The sequence below is a fragment of the Malania oleifera genome, chromosome 3 (genome assembly GCF_029873635.1).
Source record: "Malania oleifera isolate guangnan ecotype guangnan chromosome 3, ASM2987363v1, whole genome shotgun sequence".
Classification (NCBI taxonomy): Eukaryota; Viridiplantae; Streptophyta; class Magnoliopsida; order Santalales; family Ximeniaceae; genus Malania; species Malania oleifera.
Genome location: NC_080419.1, coordinates 121,879,525 through 121,903,559, shown reverse-complemented (window position 1 = coordinate 121,903,559; position 24,035 = coordinate 121,879,525). Strand labels below are relative to the sequence as shown.

Genomic DNA, 24,035 nt, shown 5'->3' with positions numbered 1-24,035 from the left:
AAAGAGTATGTCACAGCCCCATATAATTTTTATTTGAACAAAAGACACTGACCTCCCCTCAAATTTGACAAAAAGATATTGACCTTCCTTGATATTTCAAAAATTCTAGAAACCTCTTATGAGATTTCAAAAATGTCACAAACCTCCTTTAAGGTTTCGCAAAAGACACAAAACTCCCTTAAAAAAACTTGTCTTTTTTACAAATATAAGGGAAAGTTTGTATCGTTTTGACAAATCTCAAAGGAGGTCCTCTTAAAATTTTTAAAACCTTAGCAGATGTCAATTAAATTTTTGAAACTTCAGAAAATGTCTCTGCCTTTTTGTCAAATCTCAAGGGAGGTGAATGTCTTTTGCCAAAGATGTTGGACTTATAAAAATGGTCTAATTCAAAAATGTTAGTCCAATAAATAAAAAACCTATACTTTACTGGAATTAATATAGATACCCTTTCACTTTGCATGCATGTAATTCATAACATACATAAAATATGTGCCTGTGGCTTTCTATAGGTAGGGGACCTCTGTTCTTCTTTTTGTGTTATTATATGTAAGTTTCATATGGGTATGAATTATAATGTACTTAATTAGCATGTGATTGGTTATTTCAATTTTATACTCTGTAATATCATCACTTTAGTTTGTTTTTATTTCATCTAGCTTCACAAAATTCGACGCAATGTGTCGAAACTTCTTTTAAAAAAACAAAAATAAAATTTTGCTTTGGTTTTTTCACATTTGCAAACTACCAAATTAATCGAATATTGCTTGCTTCTATAAAACCTGATATAAAAATATTTCCTATGTCACCAAGTTTTAAAATAATAAAATTAATTCATTCTCCAATTTTTTAAAGTTAAATTTCAGGTTGAAAAAATAAAAAATAAAAAACAAAATAGTAGAATGAAAAAGCGATCAATTTTATGCAGACAACTTATTGATGCTTGAATTTTAAAATTTACATATTAATTTTAATAAATTTTAAAATATTAATTTTTAATGACTTAAAATTTTTAAATCATATCCAATAATTTGGTTCAATCCAGTTAACTATTACACTAGCATAAAAATCAATTAATTAAATTCCGATTAACCTTTAAAATGGTTCAATTTCGGTTCTTCAAAGTGTATGATTGCATCTTAAGAAGTTTTGATTAGCCAATTTCATTATTTAATATATGGTTTTGCAGCAAAATATTCTCATTAAATAGATATTAAAATTATTCTGTTGCGGAAAAGAATTTCATTATTTCCCAATTGCTTTGGATGCAAATTGCAATTTTAATTTTTTTCCTGAAATAACTGGAAAAACTAGTGTGAAACATTCAGGGACTGAAATCTATTTTGACAACAATTTTTCATATATATATATATATATATATATATATATATATATATATATATATATTTCAATCACATTTCAAAGACTATTTAAAATGTCATATAATTTAAATATGTCACCCATAAACTCAAACACTCAAAACTAAAGTTAATATACCAAAAAAAATAATTACCAAGTTAAATGGTTTTATTAAAATTTTGGCAGAATATATATTATGGAAAAACAAAAAAGCATAATCATAAAATAGTTATCATAAAAATTTTAATCTCAATGTTTAAAGTTATGCATAGGAGAGATTGATCTTGCTTTTATTTTTACCGAAAAATTTTCAAAGCTTAAACACTGCAATGGAAAATCACTTCATAAAGGGTAGTAATAGAAAGCATTTTACTGTTAACCAAACACACATATATTTTATAGAGGGGAAACATTTCAAAGAAAAATAAAATCTTCTTGCACTCAAAGCTGCAAGTGAAATGCATACTGAAAATTTCAGCAATAAAATTATGAACTTTCAAATAGGAAGAAACCAGTCATGAATGGAGAATGTTAGACCACCATGCATCCTACAGGCAAACCTGGAGGATAAAAAGAGCAAAATGTATGTACAGATATCAGAGGGAAAAGGAAGAAAAGCTATAATAAGAACCAGTGATGTTTGTTTGATCACCAAAAGAATTTTTTTTCTCCAACAATTTGTGTCTCAGAGATTTCTCTGGGTAGAAGGATTTTCACTGAACAGGTTGCATTTTCTCACATTCTTCACGAATTGACTGGAAAAGAACTGAGGAGAGGTATCGTTCGCCGAAGCTGGGGAATACAACCTGCAAGTGTCCGAACACAACAAAAGATGTTCAAGATAATAACTTGAACTGCAGATGCAGGAACTCATATTGCTTTCTAGCTATACTGATTATCAAGAGTAGTTTCAAATATGGTTGGCTCAAGCATATCAATTTTTTGAATGAGAGCAAAGGAATTCATTAAAAACGAAGAACAGAAGAAGAAAAATGTAAAAAAGGATGATGGAACATCTATGGCTAATATACCAAAGATGCATTTTCCCCCCAATTTCTACCCAAAGTCCTACATAGCTTCTTAACAGTTGGCATCCAAGAATGGATGGAACCATAGAACTTCAGTGTCATTTGTAGTTTTGTATTACTTTCGAACTCAAATTGTAATACCAGAGAAGAAATACACACCGCAATAAGCTTTCCTGCATTCTCAGCTCGCTTTCCAACCCTTATTGCAGCAGCGGCAGCCGCTCCAGAAGAAATTCCCACCTGTTAAGAAATTTAAAAACACGAGGAAAGATTTTAAAACGGAACAATTATATTCAGAAACAAGGCAAATTCAAAAACTTCATTTTATGAAAAATATAGTCTAGAAGAACAACTCAGCTCTCCCCCAACCCCCACCTCCCACCTCCCACCTCTTCCAAGAATATATATATATATATATATATATATATATATATATAGTGCAAGAACTAACCAATAAGCCTTCCTCGAGTGCCAACTTCTTTGCCGTTTCAACAGCTTCACCACTTGATATCTGAAAAAATTTACAACCATTGAGAACTAAAATACACAATAGTGAAAGCACTGCTCCTGGGAAAAGTCATGAATATCAGCAACTCAGAATTCAAGCCACATATCCTACAAGGTACAAGTCGTACATAATATACCTCGTATGTTATGAACATAATAATATATCATCTGTGTATGCAAATTCACATACAACAGTTAAATGTGAAGAACACATTACCAGGAATGCCTAAAGAAATAGGGCATGTCCACAGGTTTTGAGCCTCCATTTTGTGGTAACTATTTTCTTGAAAAAAAAAGAAAAAGAGAAAAGATATGCTTTGTACAAGTTTATTGAGATTTCATTAATTTCCTAATGGCTACAGCCTTGAGCCAAGTTACCAGCAATTCGGGTACCCAGCATTTTATGCACAATATTACCTTTGGCAGTGTGAAATGAAAGGAACTAAATCTACATTGATAAGGATGCTAAATTAGAGACTCAGAAATTTTTGGGTCTGTTTGGATCAGCGATTTTGTCTGAGGAAAGGAAAATAAGAAGGGAAGTCATTTTTCAGTGTATTTTCTCTCTAAGTACAATTAAAAATGAAAACTTGTTCTAATATTATTAAGAATTAATAAAAATAAAATGTTAACTATGCGTAAAATCAAAAAGTTGGTATATTCTTCATTTTCTTTCCCACTTTCCTTGATAATCAAACATGAAAGAGAGGATTCCATTTTATTTTCCTTTCTTTTCCCTAATTTTCTCCAAGTTCCAAACAGACCAAGATGGACTTTGCTAAGAACTCGCTTCAGTTCTATCATAGGAAATTTTCATCTGAATTTAATTTCTTGTTGAAAGAGAAAAGAAAAGAAAATCAAATGTCAACTTCACAGGATCAAGGCTGCTTTCTGACTAGCATATATATTAATTTTCATCTGAATTTAATTTCTTGTTGAAAGAGAAAAGAAAAGAAAATCAAATGTCAACTTCACAGGATCAAGGCTGCTTTCTGACTAGCATATATATTAATTTTCGTTTGAAATTTTTTTTATTCTCTTTCTCGCTAAGTACCTTGATGTAGCTGAGACCAAAGCTACCTCTCAACATTGGGCTAGTGGATATCAAAGCTGTATTATGCTGCCAACTTTTCAATGGTCTGAACGCGACTAAGCTTACTAATCTATCAAATGACATCCAACGGAACTAGGTTCATGAGTCAAGATACTAAGGCCTATCTTCTCTGCAACTTTTCTCCTTTCTCAAACCTATGATCTAAATGAATTCAAAATATATCAAATTATATTGTTAATAATTTAACACTTCATGCAAGGAGACAAAATGGAAACAGAATCATTTCAACTTAGTTCTCAATAAAGGAGCCTTCCCCCTCAGTCCCACCCTTCCTGGCTCAGTAAATGGAATCTAAAATATGCATTGCTTATTGAAGCAGTACAGTCTACAACTTTTCTGCAACCATATTCTACGACTATAATTTTTGTACTTTTACAGTGGATCCCGAATAGGATTGTAAAGTTATTCCAGGTGAAAGTCTAACCACACAACATAGAGTCTTAGTGTTAGATATATGCATTAAAAAATAGAAGAAAAAGGATAAAATAAACCAGTGTAAGAAAACTAGATGGTGGAACCTAAAAGGAGAAAATATAATAAAATTTAAAGATAAAATGATCAAAGATGGGGATTGGACCTCAGAGGATGGGATAGATACTAATACTCTTTGGAATAGATTAGCTAGCTCTATTAAAAAGATAGCAAAAGAGATTTTAGGTGAATCAAGGGGAAGATTCTCGAATAGCAAAGAAAGTTGGTGGTGGGATAAAGATGTACAAAAAATCATAAAGACAAAAAGAATTTGGAATAAAACGTGGCAAAAATGTAGAAACAAAGATAACTTTGAAAAATATAAGGAGGCAAGAAAAATGCAAAAAGGACCGTTAGTGAAGCTAAATATAGATCATTTAATAGTTTGTATGATAGATTAGGTACAAAAGAAGGGGAAAGAGATATATTTAAACTTGTTAAAGCTAGAGAAAGGAAGAGCAAGGACTTAGGAAATGTAAAATATATAAAAAGTGAGGATGATATTGTCTTTGTTAAGGACGAAGATATTAAAGAAAGATGGCGAAGTTACTTTAGTAAGTTGTTTAACGAAAACCAAATAGAAGGCTTAAACTTAGAATTGTCAAATGAGGAAAAGACTAAAAATATAAGATTTATTCGCAAAATTAGAGTTAACGAAATTAAGTTTGCACTAAAAAAGATGAAAAACGGGAAAGCTATGGGACCAGATAACATCCCAATTCAAGTTTGGAAATGTTTGGGTGAAAACGGAATTATATGGTTAACTAATTTACTTAATACAATTGTAAAAACTAAGAAAATGCCAGATGAATAGAGGAAAAATACTTTAATACCTATATACAAAAATAAAGGAGATATTCAAAATTATAATAACTATTGTGGAATTAAACTTATGAGTCATACGATGAAACTATGGGAAAGAGTAGTTGAACAAAGATTAAGGTTAGAAACGAAGATCTCAGAAAATCAATTTGGTTTTATGCTTGGGAGATCTACCACAAAAGCTATTTATCTTTTAAGAAGATTAATGCAAAAGTTTAGGGAAAAGAAGAGGGACTTGCATATGATATTTATTGACCTTGAGAAAGCATATGATAGGATACCTAGGGAAGTTCTATGGTGGGTTTTAGAAAAAAAAGGTGTATGTTGTAGGTATATCAATGTCATTAAGGATATGCACGATGAAGTAATGACTAGTGTAAGGACTATAGATGGAGAAACTAGAGAATTTCCAATTACCATAGGTGTACATCAAGGATCTGCTTTGAGTCCTTATCTTTTTGCTTTAGTGATAGACCAATTGACTAAGAGTATTCAAAAGGAAGTTCCATAGTGTATGTTATTTGCAGATGATATTGTATTAATTGACGAAACTAGGGATGAAGTAGAGGTTGAACTAGAATTATAGAGAGAAGCTTTGGAATCTAGAGGCTTTAAGATAAGTAGAAATAAAACAAAATATATGAAATGTAATTTTAGTAATGATAGGAGGAATATTGGAGACAAAGTTAAACTTGATGATGAAGAAATAAATAGCACTTGCAGATTTCGATACCTTGAATCTATTATGCAAGCTGAAGGAGAAATTGAAGATGATGTAATGCATAGAGTTAAAGCAGGTTGGGTAAAATAGAGAAGTGCTTCAAGTGTGCCATGTGATCGTAGAATACCCTTAAAATTGAAAGGGAAGTTTTATAGGACAGCTATAAGACCAGTTATGCTATATGGATCGGAATGTTGGGGGACGAAGAAACATAATATTCAAAAAGTAAAAGTTGCCGAGATGACGATGCTTAGATGGATGAGTGGTATAACATTGAAAGATAAATTAAGGAATGAACATATTCATGGTAAGTTAGGTGTAGCTCCTATAGAAGATAAGATAAAGGAGGGACGACTCAGATGGTATGGACACTTGCAGCGTAGGCCTTATAGTGCACCTGTGAGGAAGAGTGACTTAGTTACTGTGGGGGGCAGTAGAAGGGGTAGGGGTAGACCAAAAATAACTTGGGAGGAAATAGTGAGTAAGGATTTAATATCCTTGAATCTATCAAAAGAAATGGTCCATGATCGCATAAATTGGCGGAAAAGGATTCATATAGCCGACCCCACTTAGTGGGAATAAGGCTTGGTTTTGTTGTTGTTGTACAGTGGATCCCGAATTCTTTAAAACTGTTCCTAGGAAGATCCCCACTGCTTTCTAAGTGCAAATTAATGGACAAGGATCATCAAAAGCAAACAAGCAGTCAAATGAAGGTTGTGAAGGGGTATGGAATGGGAGATGGGCTAACTCCTATTGTGAGGCCCAAGGCAAATGTAAGCCTACCAAAAATATGAAATTTGAAGATTAGACAAGATAATCATCACATTTTTCTTCCTAATATTATAGCTCCACACCACCCCCCCCCCCCCCCCCCCCAAAAACAAACAAAAAAAAAATTAAGGACAAGTCCATGCAGTTGTAATAGCTCTATAATTTGTCAAATTCATGAGATACCAAATAAAATAAAATAAAAATAAAAATAAAAGGCAGCCATGTGCACAAAGCTCCAGCGTATGCAGGGTCCGGGGAAGGGGCGGACCACAAAGAATAACCTTCTTTAGAGAATAAAGGAGGAACAGGACAGTTTTATACTAACAATTATGAAGGGAATCAGACTTAACCTCGACTATTTCATCAACCACATCTTGATGCAAATTTCTGGGTATAAAACCAGCTCCAATCCCTTGAATTTTGTGAGGACCTGCATTTAATAGTATGAAGAACACATTAAAAATTAAATTTTTGAATGGAAGAAAGAATTAAAGAAACATCATTCAAAACTAGGGAGAGCTAAAAATGTTTCCTTTTTCTTTTTCCTTTTTCCGGTTATTGTAACTTACCAGGCTTTCCACCCGATAGAATATTGCTTTCCAAAGGTTCCACACCAATAACCTGATAAATTACCAAGTGATATAAGGATGCTAATGGACATGAATATGAGGTTTTCCCATTCTTAATGGGAGAAGATCTACCTTTATTCTAGGATTTTTCTCTTTAAGGAACCTGCCAACCCCAGAAATGGTTCCACCAGTTCCAATTCCCGCAATAAAGATATCCACCTTGCCTCTTGTATCTTCCCAAATCTCTGGACCAGTAGTTTCATAGTGTATCTACACAAAATAAGTGAATTTACAGCCAAGTTCACAAAATAAGAAATAGTGTCTTCTCCTTATCAATCAAAAATTACAAAAAGGGTTAAAGACAAAACCAGCAAAAATGTCTTATTGTCATTAATCTACAGTTAAGGAATGGATTCAAAATCATTGTTCTTCAGGATAGACAAAGCAAAGCGCCATGCAACTGTACAATCCACAGATATAAGAGATTCAAGAGACCATGTCCAGGAAGTCATCCTGTAGATGGTCCTATCTAATATCGACATCATTTAGGAACACACTATGCTGACATTTTTCCATGGTTTACATGGATCGAGTATTTAAACCTCTATAAATAACATATGTCCAGTATGCAAGTCCTCTGATGATGATCACATAGCGGGGGTCACCTAAAAGGTCTACCAGTTCAAGAAAATTCAAATATCAGACCAATTTGAACAATTTGAATTCACTCGAGATGAAAAGAATTACTTTTTGAATTTTTGGGGTTAATTGTCCAAGAACTGATACAATCATGATCATTTCAGGCAACACAAAATCTAGAAATAGGGAATATCTATGGTGGATCATTTTTACTAAATCTACTTTGACTGTTTATTTTGTCTGAAAATAAAAAATAAATAAATTCTCATTCTGAAGAGTTCAATCTTAAAGAGCATAAGCTTCAAGCTTGCAGGAAAGTTTCATTTTGGAAGATTCGAGCCCCATTTCCATCATGAAGCTGGTTAAGAAGTTACGAACTGTACATATGGCATTCTATCTGCCTGACATAACTAAATGAACTCATGGTCAAAAGGTTGGAATAAAAGTAAATTACTGGAAAAAGAGGAATAGAATTAGTCCTGAAGTGCACCCCAGAAGCAACAGGGTAACAGTTGCCACAAACCTTAGGATTTGCAGGATTGTCAAATTGTTGAAGCATGTAAGCATTCGGTGTTTTATTCAAAATCTCTTCAGCTTTTTCAACTGCTCCTTTCATGCCTTTAGCTGGATCAGTTAGTACAACCTCTGCTCCAAATGCTTTTAAAAGAACCCTTCTTTCCATGCTCATTGAAGCTGGCATAGTCAATATGAGTCTATATCCTTTTGAGGCAGCTATAAATGCAAGACCAATGCCAGTGTTTCCACTTGTTGGCTCCACCAGAACGCTCTAGAAATTGCAGAAGCAAGGAATGCATTGAGCCCACACTCCACAAAAAACAGAATATGCAGAATAATCTTGCCAACGATTTGAATTTCGAATCAGTCATTATGTGCTATATCTTATTTGTTTATAAAAAATTGCATAAAGAAAACAAAAAAGAACTTAAGATATATTTTTCCCAAATACAGCAACATATAAGTCAGTAACAGAAAAGCAGGCTGGCTTCAGTTTCTACAACAGGAGAGTTTTGTGTCATAAACTCCATGTTTAGTAGTGGAAGGAGGGGTGGCAGGGTTGAAAATTTGCATATAGACCCCTCAAAATTTTAAAATTTTCCTCATATTAAGCTCTAACTATTCCAAATCCTCTAAAAGAAATAAGCAAGAAAGTCTGTATTAAGTCTGACCATACCCAACTCTCTCCAAATAAACCAAACCATTCGTTCCAAAAATTCCAAGCTGCTGAGCAGTACAATAAAAGATGAGAGTGGGTCCCAGCAATATCAAACACATGCTAAAAACATTAGGATAGAGCTTTATAGGATCTCCTACTCTGCAACAGATTGTTAATATTAACTACTAAAGGACAGCCAACCAAACAAAAGCCTTGAACTTCAAAGGAACTTTAGCATTCCAAATACAATTAACACCAGGAAAAGACAAGGAAGAGCAAATCAAATGATTGAATAATGAGTTACAAAGTATTCCTAATAGCATATCAAGAGCCACCCACCTAAATTCTTAAGCTGGAACAATGTCATTTAGACTAAGTATATATTAAATATTGCTTATATTACATGTTTATGTGATTTGAGTGTTTGGAGGCAACAACATCATTTTTTTATCGAAAAATAAGAGATATTATTGAAGAGAAACTAGACTTACGAAAAAAAAAGCATAGGAAATCCTCCTTAGAAGATAAACAAACAGCGGCAGCAATATTCTCATGTTATGAGAAACGTAATAGTAGTGTTTAATAAACAATAAAATAAATAGAAATTGTGAATTGCTTAAGTCTACACTAGTTTATATGAGTTCTATCTACTATCTGTACCTTCCCGGGAATAATAACCCCTTTTTGCTCAGCATCAGCTATCATACTGTAACCTATCCTGAAATCATATATTAGAAGAATTAACACACACACAACATACAAAATTAATAACAGTAACTAAACGTCACAATTAAAGTGAATCTTTATCCCAGTCCCAACTGCTTTTGGGAACAGTACAGGATCAGGATTTTTTTTTATCACATACATGTAATACTGGCACATCTTGCTTCTAAAACCCAAGATTTAACATTTAGCATCCCCAACCAATTTAAAATGAACACATGGTCCAGTTATAATAGTGCAGGATCTCCAGAACGATCAATTAACTATGGAAGATTCTGATTTAAAATATATTCTAGTAAAATTTTCTACCTTCTAAAGAAAGGATCAAAAGCAAAGGGTCCGACATCATTGGATCAAGTCACTTCATGCAGAATACTCTCGGCTGCTACCTCTGTATCTGTTTGGTCCTATTATTAAGCTAGCATGCCATGTATGCAGACTACAAGATGCTTATAAAAGTCGAAAACTTGGGTAACAGTTAACATTTCTCACCTGTCTTTGACACTAGCACATGGTTCCATGGTCTCAAGCTTAGCAGCAATGTTTGCAGCAGTTCCCTTTACAATATTATTCAGGTATACCATTGGTGTCTTCCCTATAAGCTGTGTTGCAAAAATGTAATATGAAAAATAAATTAAAAAATCGAAATGTTAATTCATGTAATGACCATAACGTGAAAGCAGGAGGGGGGGGGGGGGGGGCGAGGGATAAAAACACAGAGAGACACAGATTTTGAACCCAAAAACAACAACAATAACAACCCTTAAGTCCCACTATGTGCGATCGGCAATATGAATCTTTTTCCACCAATTTTTTGAACCCAAAGCAATCATTTGATTTTTTTGGACTACAGAGAATAGACTTTTTTCCCTGCTCAAGATCAGTATTAACAAAATAATGGAAGTATTTCAAAATAAATCCCCATGCCTTCCCAAAAATCAAAAGAAAAAAAAAATAGAAGGAAAAAAAGCATTATAGGATATATAAAATTATCAAATACAAGATATCTAAATCCAACTCAAAAGGGGGGAAAATAGTCAACAATAAATAAAAGTTAATAATCTTTAAGGGGAAAAAACAGAAAAGGATAAACCCAAACTACCTAAAAATAACTAAATGTAAAATTAGTTCATTTTCTTCTTCTAACCAGTAAATTTTGACAGCTCGCATCGCCTCATTCAAAAATTCCTAGTAAAATATTACAATTCACTTAGCAGAAAAAGTATAATGACTAAAATAGATTCCAGTCAATAGTAGAAGAATTAACTTAGCATTTCACTCAAACATCAACTAACTTCATTCCCAGAGTAACATATTCAGTAATATTAGGGCCCTTCTAAATCTGTACAAAATTTGAAAGCAACCAAATTGGCAATTCTCATGAATAATTCAATAAATAACAAATATATAGATAAATAAACACCACATTCATCGCAGTATAACATATTCAGTAATATTAACAATTTTAAGATGGTGGAAATTTTGAACTATTAAACAATTCTAAGTCAAACTTCAAGAATTACAGACGACCCACATGAAAATTCTCGTGCATCATTCAAAAAACCAATAAACTTCATTTCCAGAATGGCATATTCAGCAATCTTGGGACCCTTCTGAGCTATACAAAATTTGATAAAATTAGGCCGCTTGACAGCCATATTTTTCATGAATAATTCAGAAAAAAATATATATTAAATAAGCCTTCTAAAGCTGTGCGAAATTTGAAAAATTAGGGCACTTCAGACTTCAGAGTCAAATTTCAGGATTGAAAGATGACCCGCTTGGCAATTCTCATGAATAATTCAGAAAAAACAAACAATTTTCTAAATCCGCGAGAAAAATTGATAAAATTAGAGCACTTCAGAGCCAAAATTCAGGGATGAAAGACGACCATACTAAAGCACGGAAAATCTTAAATTTTAAACTGTTAAACAATTCCAAGCGAAACGTCAAGAATTACAAACGACCCACTTGGTATTTCCCATGAATCACTCAAAAAAACTAAACATTTTTCATTTCTCATCACCTGAGTCACATCTTCAGCAATGTTGAGGCGTTCTGTCTCAGTTTTTTGAGGCTTCACAGACACGGCTTTGCAGGCTACAGAGAAAGAGAGCTTCCCGGACTGAGACTGGCTGGGGCTCAGAGGCGCAGGGGCCACCCGAGGCTGTTTCGGGACCCGATTGTCCGAACGGAGCTCCGATTTGGAGTAGCAGAGGGACGTCAAGGGGTTGTACAAGGAAGCAGAAGCCATTGTTGAGGAGAAGAGAGAGATTGCTTCAAGCCAGTCAGCTATGTCGTCTTGCTTTTTCCCTTTCGCTTATGATTCTCGCTGCGTATAGGCCACAAAAGGCTCGCAATAAACTCTCGAGAATAAATTCTTTTGGTTTCAAGTTTGACTTGTTAATTGTTATACGCAGCTGTTCATGGATTTTATTTATTTTATTTTTTAAAATTTAAAATATATATATATATATATATATATATATATATATCTTATTTTAATTCTCTTGAATTTTTTTAAAAATATTTTGTGCTCTTAAATTTCAGTCACCATAAAGAATTTGATTTAATAATTAAATATAGGGTTAAAGTGTCCTCTTATAACATACAAATATTTTTCTATGATTTAAATTTAATAAATACAGAATACTTATATGAGTGTGTGCATGAACTCAATGATAAAAAGTTTTATTTTTCAAACTTAAAATTTAAAATTTTAATCACAAAAATATTCTCCCTAAGAATGAAAGCACGCTATGTTTCTTAAATTTTGATTCAACGAGTATAAGTGTGATGTTTCAAAAATAAGTATAACACTATAATTTTACTTATTTTATATTTTTACAACAATAATAACAAGCACCGCTCAATTATTCCCTTGATGTCGGATAACATTCCCAAGGCCTCTCCTCCACACCTCGGAGTCTTATTCTTGTTTACTAATAATTATTGACTCAAGACCTCTTGCAATGCATTAGTTGACCTATGCTGAAAAGTATTTAAAATATTATAATTATTGCTTTCTTTATTTTTTTTCTTACTTAACCACGGTTCTTCATTTCTTTATTTATCTTTTAATTCGTATTTAGTTTATAAAATGGAATAGAAGTAGAAAGCATATTAAGACACGTGTCACTCTAAAACAAATTATAATCAAAAGTTAGTGTTTTTTCAATAAATAAACATAGAATAGAAGAAGAATGATCACTTTAGAATGTTACTATAAGAATGTCTCTTCTTATATGAATCCATATTTGAATTAATAAAAACTTTTGCATATCATAATGTTTTTTTTTTGTCTCTATACTATTATATTCTTATGCTACGTTTGGAAGTATGAATTTCAAGTTTTGAATTTGAATTTGAGTGGATTTGAAAAATTTTCTATACAATTGTAATGTTATATTTTATCCAAATCCAATACAACTTCAAATTCAAAGTCTATCCAAACTTAGGGTTATTGTATTTCATTTTTAACCCATTTCATTTTACAACTCAAACGTAACCTTTGAGTAATACCACTTTTTTTTTTTTTTTACTAAAGGAGGGCAGCACCTCTATTTATTTATTGATATATCTTCACTTTTGACGGAGAAATACCGTAATTACAAGATAAGCATTGGGGGATTACAGATAAAAATAAATAAATTAAAGGCCTCCCAAAAACAACACCAACAACCAACCAAAACAATACTACAAATCCAAATAAAGTTAAACAAAAAACAAATCTAAACAGACCTATTAAAAATAAAAATAATAAAATAAACTAAAATCAAAAAATCTAAACCAACTAAACAAAAATCGAGATGATGAACTAATGACTTACAACCTTAATTTTTTCTTAATATTTTATTTCTTTGTTGCTTAATATTTTGGTAACCAATCTTCTAAAACGATCAAAACTATATATTGTGTATATAGATCTAGTTATTGTAAGAAAAATGATTCTAAAATTTCTTTTCGTAACCCAAATCAACTTATATTCTAATTCTAATTCGTCTCTAAAAAAGTAAACGAATGCCATTATGAACTCTTGTTATTAAAATTAAAAATAAAATGTAAAATTTTAAACAGAAGGGGAAGTAAATTCTTTTATTTTCAAAATAAGTGGGAGAGATAATTGCTATTATTAGAAATTCAAGAGAGATAATTGGCATCTATACAATTTGATATTATTCTAACTGATATGGATGTAATAAAAATAGATATTTACATTGCGAAATTTTAGAATGGTCATTAATTTCTCATCTAATCTATACTAGCATTTAATAACGAAATATTTGGTATGATCATCTGGTTTAAATAAGAATAACTTTTCTTTTTTATAAAAAATTTAAATAAAATTTTTATCCAAACACATTTAAAATTTGAATTCCAAATGACGGATTCTACCCAAAAAAAAAATTATAAACTAAATTATTTTGTTTACACTTAATTTCTCATACCACACTTCTAATTATAAACTAATTCAATAAATTAAATCTATTTAATTACATATTTAACATCATTCTTTCACTTAGGTTATGGGTTTGTGAAATGTTTATTCCTAAGAATAGATTAATTTTAGGAGGTTCATTACAATTAGTTATATAAGAAATTATATTATTACTATAACATAAATAACAATGTGAAACATTTTATGACTCTATAATAAGGATATACAAAAAATATTTATTTTCAAATTTCATTAGGAAAATATCTAAATATTTAAGAAATAGTTATTCTCTTGATTTCTAAAATTTAATTCATATTTCATCTTATTTGAATGAATAACTATTCCGTTGAATTAAACGAATAGTTAATATTACTCTTATTCTTTTATTTTCAAAATAAAAAAAAATTAATGTAGCAACTATTACTTAATTAACTATCAATTTAATAAAGAAAATCCAACCTTATTTTGTAAATTTTTATGTGCCTATTTGTTTATGAATTTGGAATGTTAACAAAAAGAATCTAATAATTTATTTTTATTTTTTTGGGTAAGAAGTGAAAGTAAAGTAAAAGATAAAAAAACAGTGCCAGAATCAGATTCACAAATCCTACTTTATTGATGCACGAACTTCAGAATATTGGAATTTTTAACATATTGATGTGGCTCTCAGATTTGACTAAACATGTTTCTTCTTTTTGGCTAACTTAGAGAAAATATCTAATTTTTTTTAAAATTTATTATTATTTTATAATAAAATATTAAAAACTTAATCTTGCTCGATCATCTTACGACATTTAAACAGTTAGGAAAATTCATGTATTGACACGTGATGCCCAAATCTCGCGGGAGGACCACCCACCGCCCCAACTCTAAAATTGTCTTCTTTCTCTAATCATCTCTTGCTTATTTTTCAATTAGCTTCTCGGCATTTTCTCCACTATCCGTCTTCCCGTCCAACTCCGACCATCTCTTCGGCATTCTGAAATTGCCACTAGAGTCCCAAATCTAATTTTTTATTTTTCAGCCGCAGCACATGAAATTTGACACAATTCTCTGCCCATTACATATCTTATCTCCCTCCCCAATTAAATATTCTTTTCTTCACTGCTTGGAGCAACAATCTCCTACATCTCCACTTCAATAAATCAAACCTCATTTAACTATTTTCTATTTCTCCCATCACTAACCCGTATATTAACTCCCATCCATTAAATTAAATACTCCATCCCTACCAACCCATATATTAACCCTTTTTCCGCAGCGCCTGTACCCGCCAACGCCCCCATCTCTCTCTCTGTAGCAAGCGCACGCCTTCTTGACAGTGCCACAGTGTGTCTCGTCCTCAATTTTAATATTCATTTTTTTTTCCAAGGTTGCGCGTAGCCAGCACACGCCCACCTTGCTGCGCTAATCTCCTCTGCCTCCGATCTCCAACTCGCAGCTATGGCTGCCGAATCTTCCTCCCATCTTCTTCCTTTCAATACCTTAATCCACATGGTATAGAGCCAACAATCCTCCCTGATCTCTATCTTCTTTTTTTAGTTTTTAGTTTTTTTTTTCTTCGCATCTTGGCTCTGTAAATCGCGAGGGAAAGCTCTGCGAGTAGTCCTTCACATTTCTGAAAGGATTAGAAAGGCTGTTTTGCTTGCCAGGCAGCTCCACTTTAATTACACAACCCCTGATCGCTCTAGACAGGAGATGTTGAGCACAATGACTCCACTCCCAACAGAACACTGGCCAATCATAAGCAAAAGAGATGGAAAGAGCATCTGTATACCAAGCCCACACACCCCCAAGGCAACGAAGCATGGCCCTCGGCCTCCTCGAACCAAACTAGCTGAGATGAGGCAGATTACTGCCGTTCTCTTTCCGGAGTCGGCACTTCCTTCAAGATGCATGGTGCCGTCCGTTTTGGCATCAAGTCAGGTTTTGTTCTACGAGGATGAGTTATGCCAGGGTGTTGCTCAGAATAAACTTCCGTAATTTTTTGTGGTGGTTTTTCAAATATTCACATGATGGGAGATTGTCTGATTTGTGCCAGTTGCCGGAAGAGGAAAAACATGTCCATGCAAATGACCATGTAAATCTCATAGACCATTCTGTCAAATTTGGCCGCGTGAGTACTCAAATTTCTTGGCGGTTTAAATCTAACTGCGAGATTACGTAAGCTTTAAAAGATTTTTTCCGAATAAAGTATTTTTTTAATATTTTATTATAAAATAATAATAAAATATGAAAAAAATCTAAAACTCCTTCATTTATCTTAAATGCCTTTCCATAATAAAACAAATTGTTTTGAGTTGTGACCACAAATGTCATTTCATTAAGGAGAGATGTCCTTCACCTCTCTCTCTCTAAAGGGGAAATTTTGTCTCCATTCAAATTTTTTGGTTATTGTCCAGGTTCATTGAATCAGTCAAGATTGAGACCTTAGGAATCATAATGGTTTCATTAAAAAAAACTTGTGTCGTCCTTGGAATTAAGAATTTTGATTAAGAAAAATAAAATAAAATTCATTTTTAAAATTATATTCTCCTTCTATATTTAATACTTTTGATATGATTAAAATATAAAAAAAATATCTAATATTTATAATATATAAAATCAAATTTTTACTTATAAACTTAATATATTTTTTTCTTTTTAGCTTTCCTTAATAATAAAACATGAAAATGAAGATTTTTTTAATATTTTTCTTTCCTTCTCCTAAAATTTTTCAAATTCCAAACAAACCGAAATCAACTTTTCAAACAAAGAAACCAGAAAAGATTGGCAAAATAATTTCTTGGAAAATAAAACAAGCATACATAAAATTATGTCATGCTCAAGATCAAAGAGAGCTTCACTAACAAGAACAAAATGGTCTCAACATTATACCAATCCTAGAGAAAGTACTCAACACAAATCTATTCTTTCCCATGAGCAACTATGCAAGGTACAACATTTCAAAACTACAAAGAAGCAAATGAAACTACTATTACATAGATGTAGGTCTACAACTGTAAATCCATAAAATACTTCATCAAATTGTAGAACAGAAGATTCCCACGATAGTGAAGGAGTTGCGTTCCTTTCTTGACCTTACTATATATTGCAGGAAGTTTGTTGAGGGGTATTCATGGAGAATGATTTCAATGACAGGACTACTGGGGAGGTATTGTTGGCCGCACACACGGGATGATGTGCTTGATTATACCAAAACTTGTCTCACTTGCCAACAAGATAAGGGGGAGTGGAAGAAGTATGGTACTTTCATGAGCGCACCAAAGTACTGTTCGGTAGAGGAGACGACACAATTGTTCCTTGTAAGTGTTGTGAAACATTGGGTGTTGACCTTATTGATCACGCTCGGTTTTGATTATGACAAATACTCATTGTGTCTAATGGGTGTTTGAGGTTTTTGTGCAGGAACTAAGATTGTTAAGATCAAGATGTGCACAAAGCAAGTAAAGCCTGAAGACTAATTTCTATTCAATGTTGTAATATATTTCATTTAATTGATCTGTAATAGTAACTAGGGTTTTGGTTTGTAATAAGCTCACACACATCACATGTATGATAATATGTAATGTTCAAACAAACCGAAAATGAGAAATGACCTAAGGTTTCGATCGACCGACACCGGACTTTTTCGGTGTCTTAATTTTGGACATAAATGACCCTAGGACACATACATTTGCACATATATTTGTTAGGCACTTGAATAGGGTTTGTATATTTCAAAATGAGACCGAGATACACACTTGGTGTACTTTCAATCGACAGACAGTTCATTATGCCCTGGTTGACCGAATTGGGCCTGGTTCAACAGTTGATAAAGGTCCTAGTCGACCCAACTAGGTAGTTCAAAAAGCCCTGGTCAATCGAAACCTTCCTGGGTCAACATTTTGACCATCTGGTCAACCAAACCAGTTTTGTACTCCAATTACCTGGTCGACCGAGGGTCATCGGGAGAAATCCCAACGGTCTGGTCGACCAAACCAACTAGTTCAAAATGGTCTGGTCGACTGAACCTCTATAAAATAGGAAAATCACCTTTGGAAGAGGACTTTCAGTCAACTGACCATTTAGTTCAAAATACTTATGGTCGACCAAACCATTGAGATCTGGTCAACCGAAACCTTTCTGGTCGACCGGACCTCTCAGGTTGCCCTGATTTTTACCACAGTTAAATATTTTTTAAACAGAGATAAAATATTTGAAACATCATTAAACTTTCTTAATAATACCCAATAGGTCCCCAACGGTCATATTTCCTCCCATGTCTATATATATGAAATCATTTGTGAAAATTACATAGAAATTAACTACTTTGATTAGGGGAGAATTCTCTGAAAATCCAAAAGCCTATACTACTCATTTTTTAGACTCATTCACTCATGCTTACTCTCTATTAGTGCCTACATCAATCTATAAGTTGATTGAGTGTTTGTTTTGAAAGGTTTGCTCTCCTTGTTCTATTTGATTGACACGATTTTCTTGAGAGTCAAACCTAAGGATTCTTAGGAGACTTTGTTGATAAGTTTATCCTAATAAGACTTTGATAGATCTTCTAAGCTTGCACCCTTATTGCAATATCTTGAGAAGATTGTATTTGTTTTTGGTTGCAAAATATTTTCAAAATACTTTCAAATATCTAGTGTGCTTTATCTTGAAAATATTTGAGGAGATATTTGGTTGTGTTATTATGATCTTTGTTGCAATATTTCACTCATTCATATCTTACTTGCTGAATACAAAGATTACACATCTTTTGCAAACCAAGCATATACATCATTTGATACTTGCATGCTTGAGAAAACCTACTGATTGAAATACTTAAGACTTGGCATCTTTGTGTGAACTTATTGGCTGAATATCTTGTGATACAAAGATTGATTGTTTGACATTCTCACGTACGCATTACACTGATAGAAAATACCTTTGAGAGTTGAACTATCTAGACCACACTAAGCTTACATATTGAATCATATTATGGTGTATGTTATTGCAAATATTTGGATACAAATCTGCTTTACACGAAAGCACAATCACTGTACCATTTGATTATATACACATTTGTTGTATTTCCAAGCACGAGCCTGAAGAGGGAGACTAGCCTTAGAATAGTCCCGGATTGGCTTAGATCCGGTTAGGAAAGTTAGGTGCATCATCCTGTTAAGGCGTGTAGGTTGAGGTTAGCCCCGCTAATTGACCTGGTTAAAGTTAAGGTCAGCCCTGTGTTAATTTGACTTGGTTATAAACGGTGCCGCTCCACCCTTAAGTGAGCTATTAGTGAAATCCTCTAGCTTGCGAGCTAGAGGCGGGGACGTAGGCATAGTTGGTCGAACCCCGATAACATATCGTGTGCCTTGTTTATATTTCTACACTTTATATTTACCGCACATGTATGTTATGGTGTGAATGATGCATTTGAGTTGATTTCCATATCATTTTTATCTATGCATTCGGAAATTGCACAGAAAAATCATAGGACGTATATATATTGTCATTGGATAGATTTACCTAGGAGAAAAAGTTTAAATTTCTAATTCACCCCCCCCTTGGGAATACACCAATTCTAACATTGGGGTTTTCCCCAAGTTATTATTTGTGACCGAGACTTAATGCTCACTGACAACTTCTTGATAGAATTTTTCAGGATATTCAGATCACGTCTTGACATCTCTTCGAGTTATCACCGACAGACAAACGGATAGATGAAAAGATTTAGAGAGCTACTGAAAGAGTACTTGTGCCATTTTGTCAATGAAAACCAGAAGAATGGCGTGCAACTACTTGATGTGGCTCTGTTCTGTGACAATGCTCAAAAGAGCTCAATAACCAACAAAAGCCCTTTTGAGCTTGTTACAGTCCAGCTGCCGCTGTTACCTCACACAGTGGGCGAGCCGTATAGACGAAAGAGTCCCAAGGCATACATCTTCACCAGATAATGGAGACAGAATATAGAGTTTGCTCAAGTCAATCTGGAGAAAGCTTCTAAGCAGATGAAGAAGTGAGCAGATCAAGGGCAAAGACCGCAGTTTCATGTTAGCTACCTCAAGCCGTTCAACGCCAACACCAATGACCTGAGCAGAAGTTAGTTCAACAAAGCAGAGTTGAAGACAGTGCAACCTAGCAGACGTGAAGTTGAAGAGATTCTTGCAGACAGAAAGTTCATATCCTCAAGGAAGAAGCGGCAGAAGTTCCTAGTGAAGTGAAAATGCCTTGGTGACAAAGAAATCAGCTAGATTTCTGCGAAAGATATTCAACCGTTCGTGTACAAACTCTAAGTGTACCTACCGCCAAAGTCTACGAGGACATTGACCACATAAGTGGGGGAGAATGTCACGATCTAAGCTTTTTCAGGGCATTATGCTTGCATGTGACCACTTATCTCATGTGCTTCGGATGAGTTTCCATCATGTAAATACTAGAGTAGGGTTATTTTCTGCTAGTAGTGTCTTTGTATGTCAAATAAGGCAGTATGACTCCTCGGTCACTTTGATGTTTCCTAGTGTCAGGATGATAATTACATAAAAACCTCTTTAGGGGAGGGTGAGTGTTCATCAGTCATTATAAAACTCACTATCTATTTTCAACGTGTTTAGCCTACTTGCCTGCCTCGCTAAACACACAATGTCAACAGAGGTGTTGTTAATGAATTTCGTAGATTCAATGTTTAATGCTTGCTTGCCACTACTTTCATGAATGCTTACTATTTTCGCTGCCATTTGATTGAATGCTAATGAAAGTGTTTCGTGGATGAATGTTGGTAAACAATAGGCTGGCTAGTTAAACAAAAGTGCTTTCGCTAGTGCCGCACGACCCTTCACAAGGGTGGTGTGAAAATAGTCGGACCGTGACAATAGGACACAACAATGGATTGTTGCCATTGGTTATGTTCAGGTTAACAAAATTTCATATCTCACCAAAATAAATCTATTTATCACTACTGCGGGATCCAATAATAGGTTTAGTGGGATGGAAGGCGGCGTTATTTACTGATCCAATGTGGCCAGGGAGCTTGTACAAGATGCGTTGAGTGGTCATATCCTAGATATACACTATTCAATCTGAACTACCAGCAGTAACCTTGCTTCCATCAGGTGACTAATTACATTTCAACAAGATCTTCTCAAAGTTGTGCTGGTGCCTTTCCAATATCATCACACAATAGTTCTGAGGGGCATAGGGACGCATGTCCCAAATGCACAGCTTGCAATCCATACCATTGGCAAGGAGATATGAACCATTAGGGCTCAGCTGCATACCTGTTATCATATGTTGGTGGCCTTGAAGTGTAATGGTTACCTCATTTCTATGCAAATCCCACAATTTAATATCATTGTCAATACCACCAGTATAGATCTTATCTAACCCATCTGTTAGAATTGGTGTATTCCCAAGAGGGGGAGGTGAATTGGAATTTTAAAAATTTATCTCCTAGGTGAAATGAAATACCCGTATAATATGAACTAGGGTCGTTTTATGCAATTCCCATACACCAATAATATAATGTGCAGAAATTTAAATCAAGCGCATCATTCACACTATAACATACATGTGCATTAAATATAAAATGCATAAATATAAACAAGGCACACTGTAACAACCTACCATTTAATTGGGTTTTTTTTTATATATATATATATATATATACTATGACATTTAACATGCTCTGATACCAAACTAGATTAAACCCAATCATCAACCTAAGCAGCAAGAAGCAGAAATCAAATAAACATAACCATATGTAATCACATACAATACCAGAGTGCTAACATGTTTCCCAAAATATACACATACGACTATTTCCTCAAATATCCTCAACTGTTGAGGGTTACACAAAAATATTTTTAAAAATATACTCACTCTCTACTGATAGGGCAATACTGAAGCCCCTCTATCTGCAAGCCTGATCTACTCGCCTACCTGGATCAACTAAAAAATGTTAAAGTAATTGGGATGAACCAACGCTCAGTAAGACGAAATATGTTATTACTAGTGTGTGACAAATGAGTTATAATACTATGAAAATCTGTTTTTGTATAAACGCATATAACTGAATCTAAAAATACGGTACAAGTAATAGAAACCACTACTTTTTCCATGTTGCTTAACATATCAGTATATTAGGTTACTATTTAAAATACTTCTACTGTACATAGATATATTCTCCGTCTCTGTAAATCTGTATATACATAATAATAACTGAAAACTTCTCCCGTGGATAATTGTGTGTCATGATTTAACCCCTAATGATAGGGTTGTGCGGCCCGTAGTGGGATCTACCCTGACTAGCCGACTAGGGTAAAGCACTATACTCCCTCGGTTTGATCTGCCCTCCTCAACCCATATCTGATGGGGAGCTTGTCCACATCTAGGGCGCTATATGATCGATCTACTACCACATATTATCTAAATAGTTGGTTGCACTCATAACTGAAATATTTGTAGCTACGGTACCGTGCTCTGTAAGTGTATGGTCCAACAGGGTCTGATACTATATAATATATTTCTATATACAACTATCTGATTTACCATGATTTTGAATAACTGTATAAACCATGACACTGAATAAACTGTAACCGTATCAGCTATATTTTTGAACTGAACTGTAATTCATACGTCATGGTTGTAATGACCTAGAAAATACTTATATTTAAATATTAAAGAGAGAGGAAAAATGGAAATAGGAACATAAGGAGGCAATAGACTTCGTCGATGAACGCGGAGTGTTTATTGACGACATCGCATTTTGGAGATAATAATGATAATAATAATTTCAAGAAATTGCCAGAACTCGTCGACGAATACAGGGCCTCATCGACAAGAAAATACCGAGAGGGGTTATGGGGCAGCCTGAATTTCGTTGATGAATACAGGGATTCGTTGACGAATTTATTGAAAGATTCATTGACGAGATGACGTGTCTCGTCGACAAAGGCCACAACATATAAGGGGAAAACTCATATTTTTATCACTTATCCGCGCCCCTCTCTCTCTCTCTCCTACGACTCTCTCTCACTTCTCTTTTTGTTTCCGGGCCTGTTTCTCACCGGATCGAAGATCTGAAGCCACCACAACGTTCCTGACGAAGTTCTCTTCAAGTTTGCTAGGACAGATCGTTGGTGGGATTGAGTTGGAATTCATCCCAAATTCAGGGCAAGGCCTTTTAGGTTATTTTTGGCCTTATGATAGTTATAGAAAATGATGTAGGTGAAGAAATATTGATATTTTGTTCTGAGATATTGTGTTTTCAGGATGTTGAACTAGGAACTTTGCGGGTATAGAGCCAGAATTTTATAGGGGCTTTTCAAAGTTAAGGTAAAGAAAATATGCTATGCTAGGAGTTTTCATAATATTAACAGAGATTTCATAGACACATATTTATACTAGTTTGTTATACAGTATTTGCAGAATGTGAGTTTAAATATTTGTGTGGCCTGAGTAGATTTTCATATGATGAAGAAATTTATATAGTTTTTATAATGTATCATACTATACTGAATACACAGAGAGTTTTTATACTAAATTATATATGCAGTTTCTATAGTTTTTCCAGTATCTAGGATTATACAGATATAGGTTTATAATCACAAAGAGTATATAGAGAAATGTACATGCATATACAATTTTTATATAAATAGTTTTATGAAACAGATATATACATATATATATATATATATATATATATATGTATACATGCATACAGTTTTA

The 24,035-nt window shown here is 33.5% G+C and overlaps 2 protein-coding genes across 3 annotated transcripts; one reads left to right on the top strand and one right to left on the bottom strand.

The window, feature by feature from the left end:
* Positions 1–1,819: 1,819 nt before the first annotated feature.
* On the bottom strand, positions 1,820–12,323 carry LOC131150501 (cysteine synthase-like). 2 transcript variants are annotated; one of them, XM_058101245.1, is made up of 10 exons: positions 11,922–12,323; positions 10,388–10,497; positions 9,833–9,890; positions 8,522–8,785; positions 7,492–7,629; positions 7,360–7,411; positions 7,141–7,220; positions 2,836–2,895; positions 2,544–2,624; positions 1,820–2,162 (listed from the first exon to the last, which is right to left on the bottom strand). In XM_058101245.1, the coding sequence occupies exons 1-10, from the start codon at positions 12,147–12,149 to the stop codon at positions 2,070–2,072; spliced, it is 1,164 nt and encodes a 387-aa protein (XP_057957228.1). In that variant the 5' UTR covers positions 12,150–12,323; the 3' UTR covers positions 1,820–2,069. The 2 variants fall into 2 exon arrangements, with proteins under 2 accessions (XP_057957228.1, XP_057957227.1); XM_058101244.1 differs by having other exon boundaries at positions 1,820–2,624.
* A 3,453-nt stretch (positions 12,324–15,776) lies between these two features.
* LOC131151536 (F-box protein At4g35930-like) lies at positions 15,777–16,316 on the top strand. The gene is made up of 2 exons (XM_058102777.1): positions 15,777–15,830; positions 15,876–16,316. The coding sequence occupies exons 1-2, from the start codon at positions 15,777–15,779 to the stop codon at positions 16,314–16,316; spliced, it is 495 nt and encodes a 164-aa protein (XP_057958760.1).
* The last annotated feature ends 7,719 nt before the right edge of the window (positions 16,317–24,035 follow it).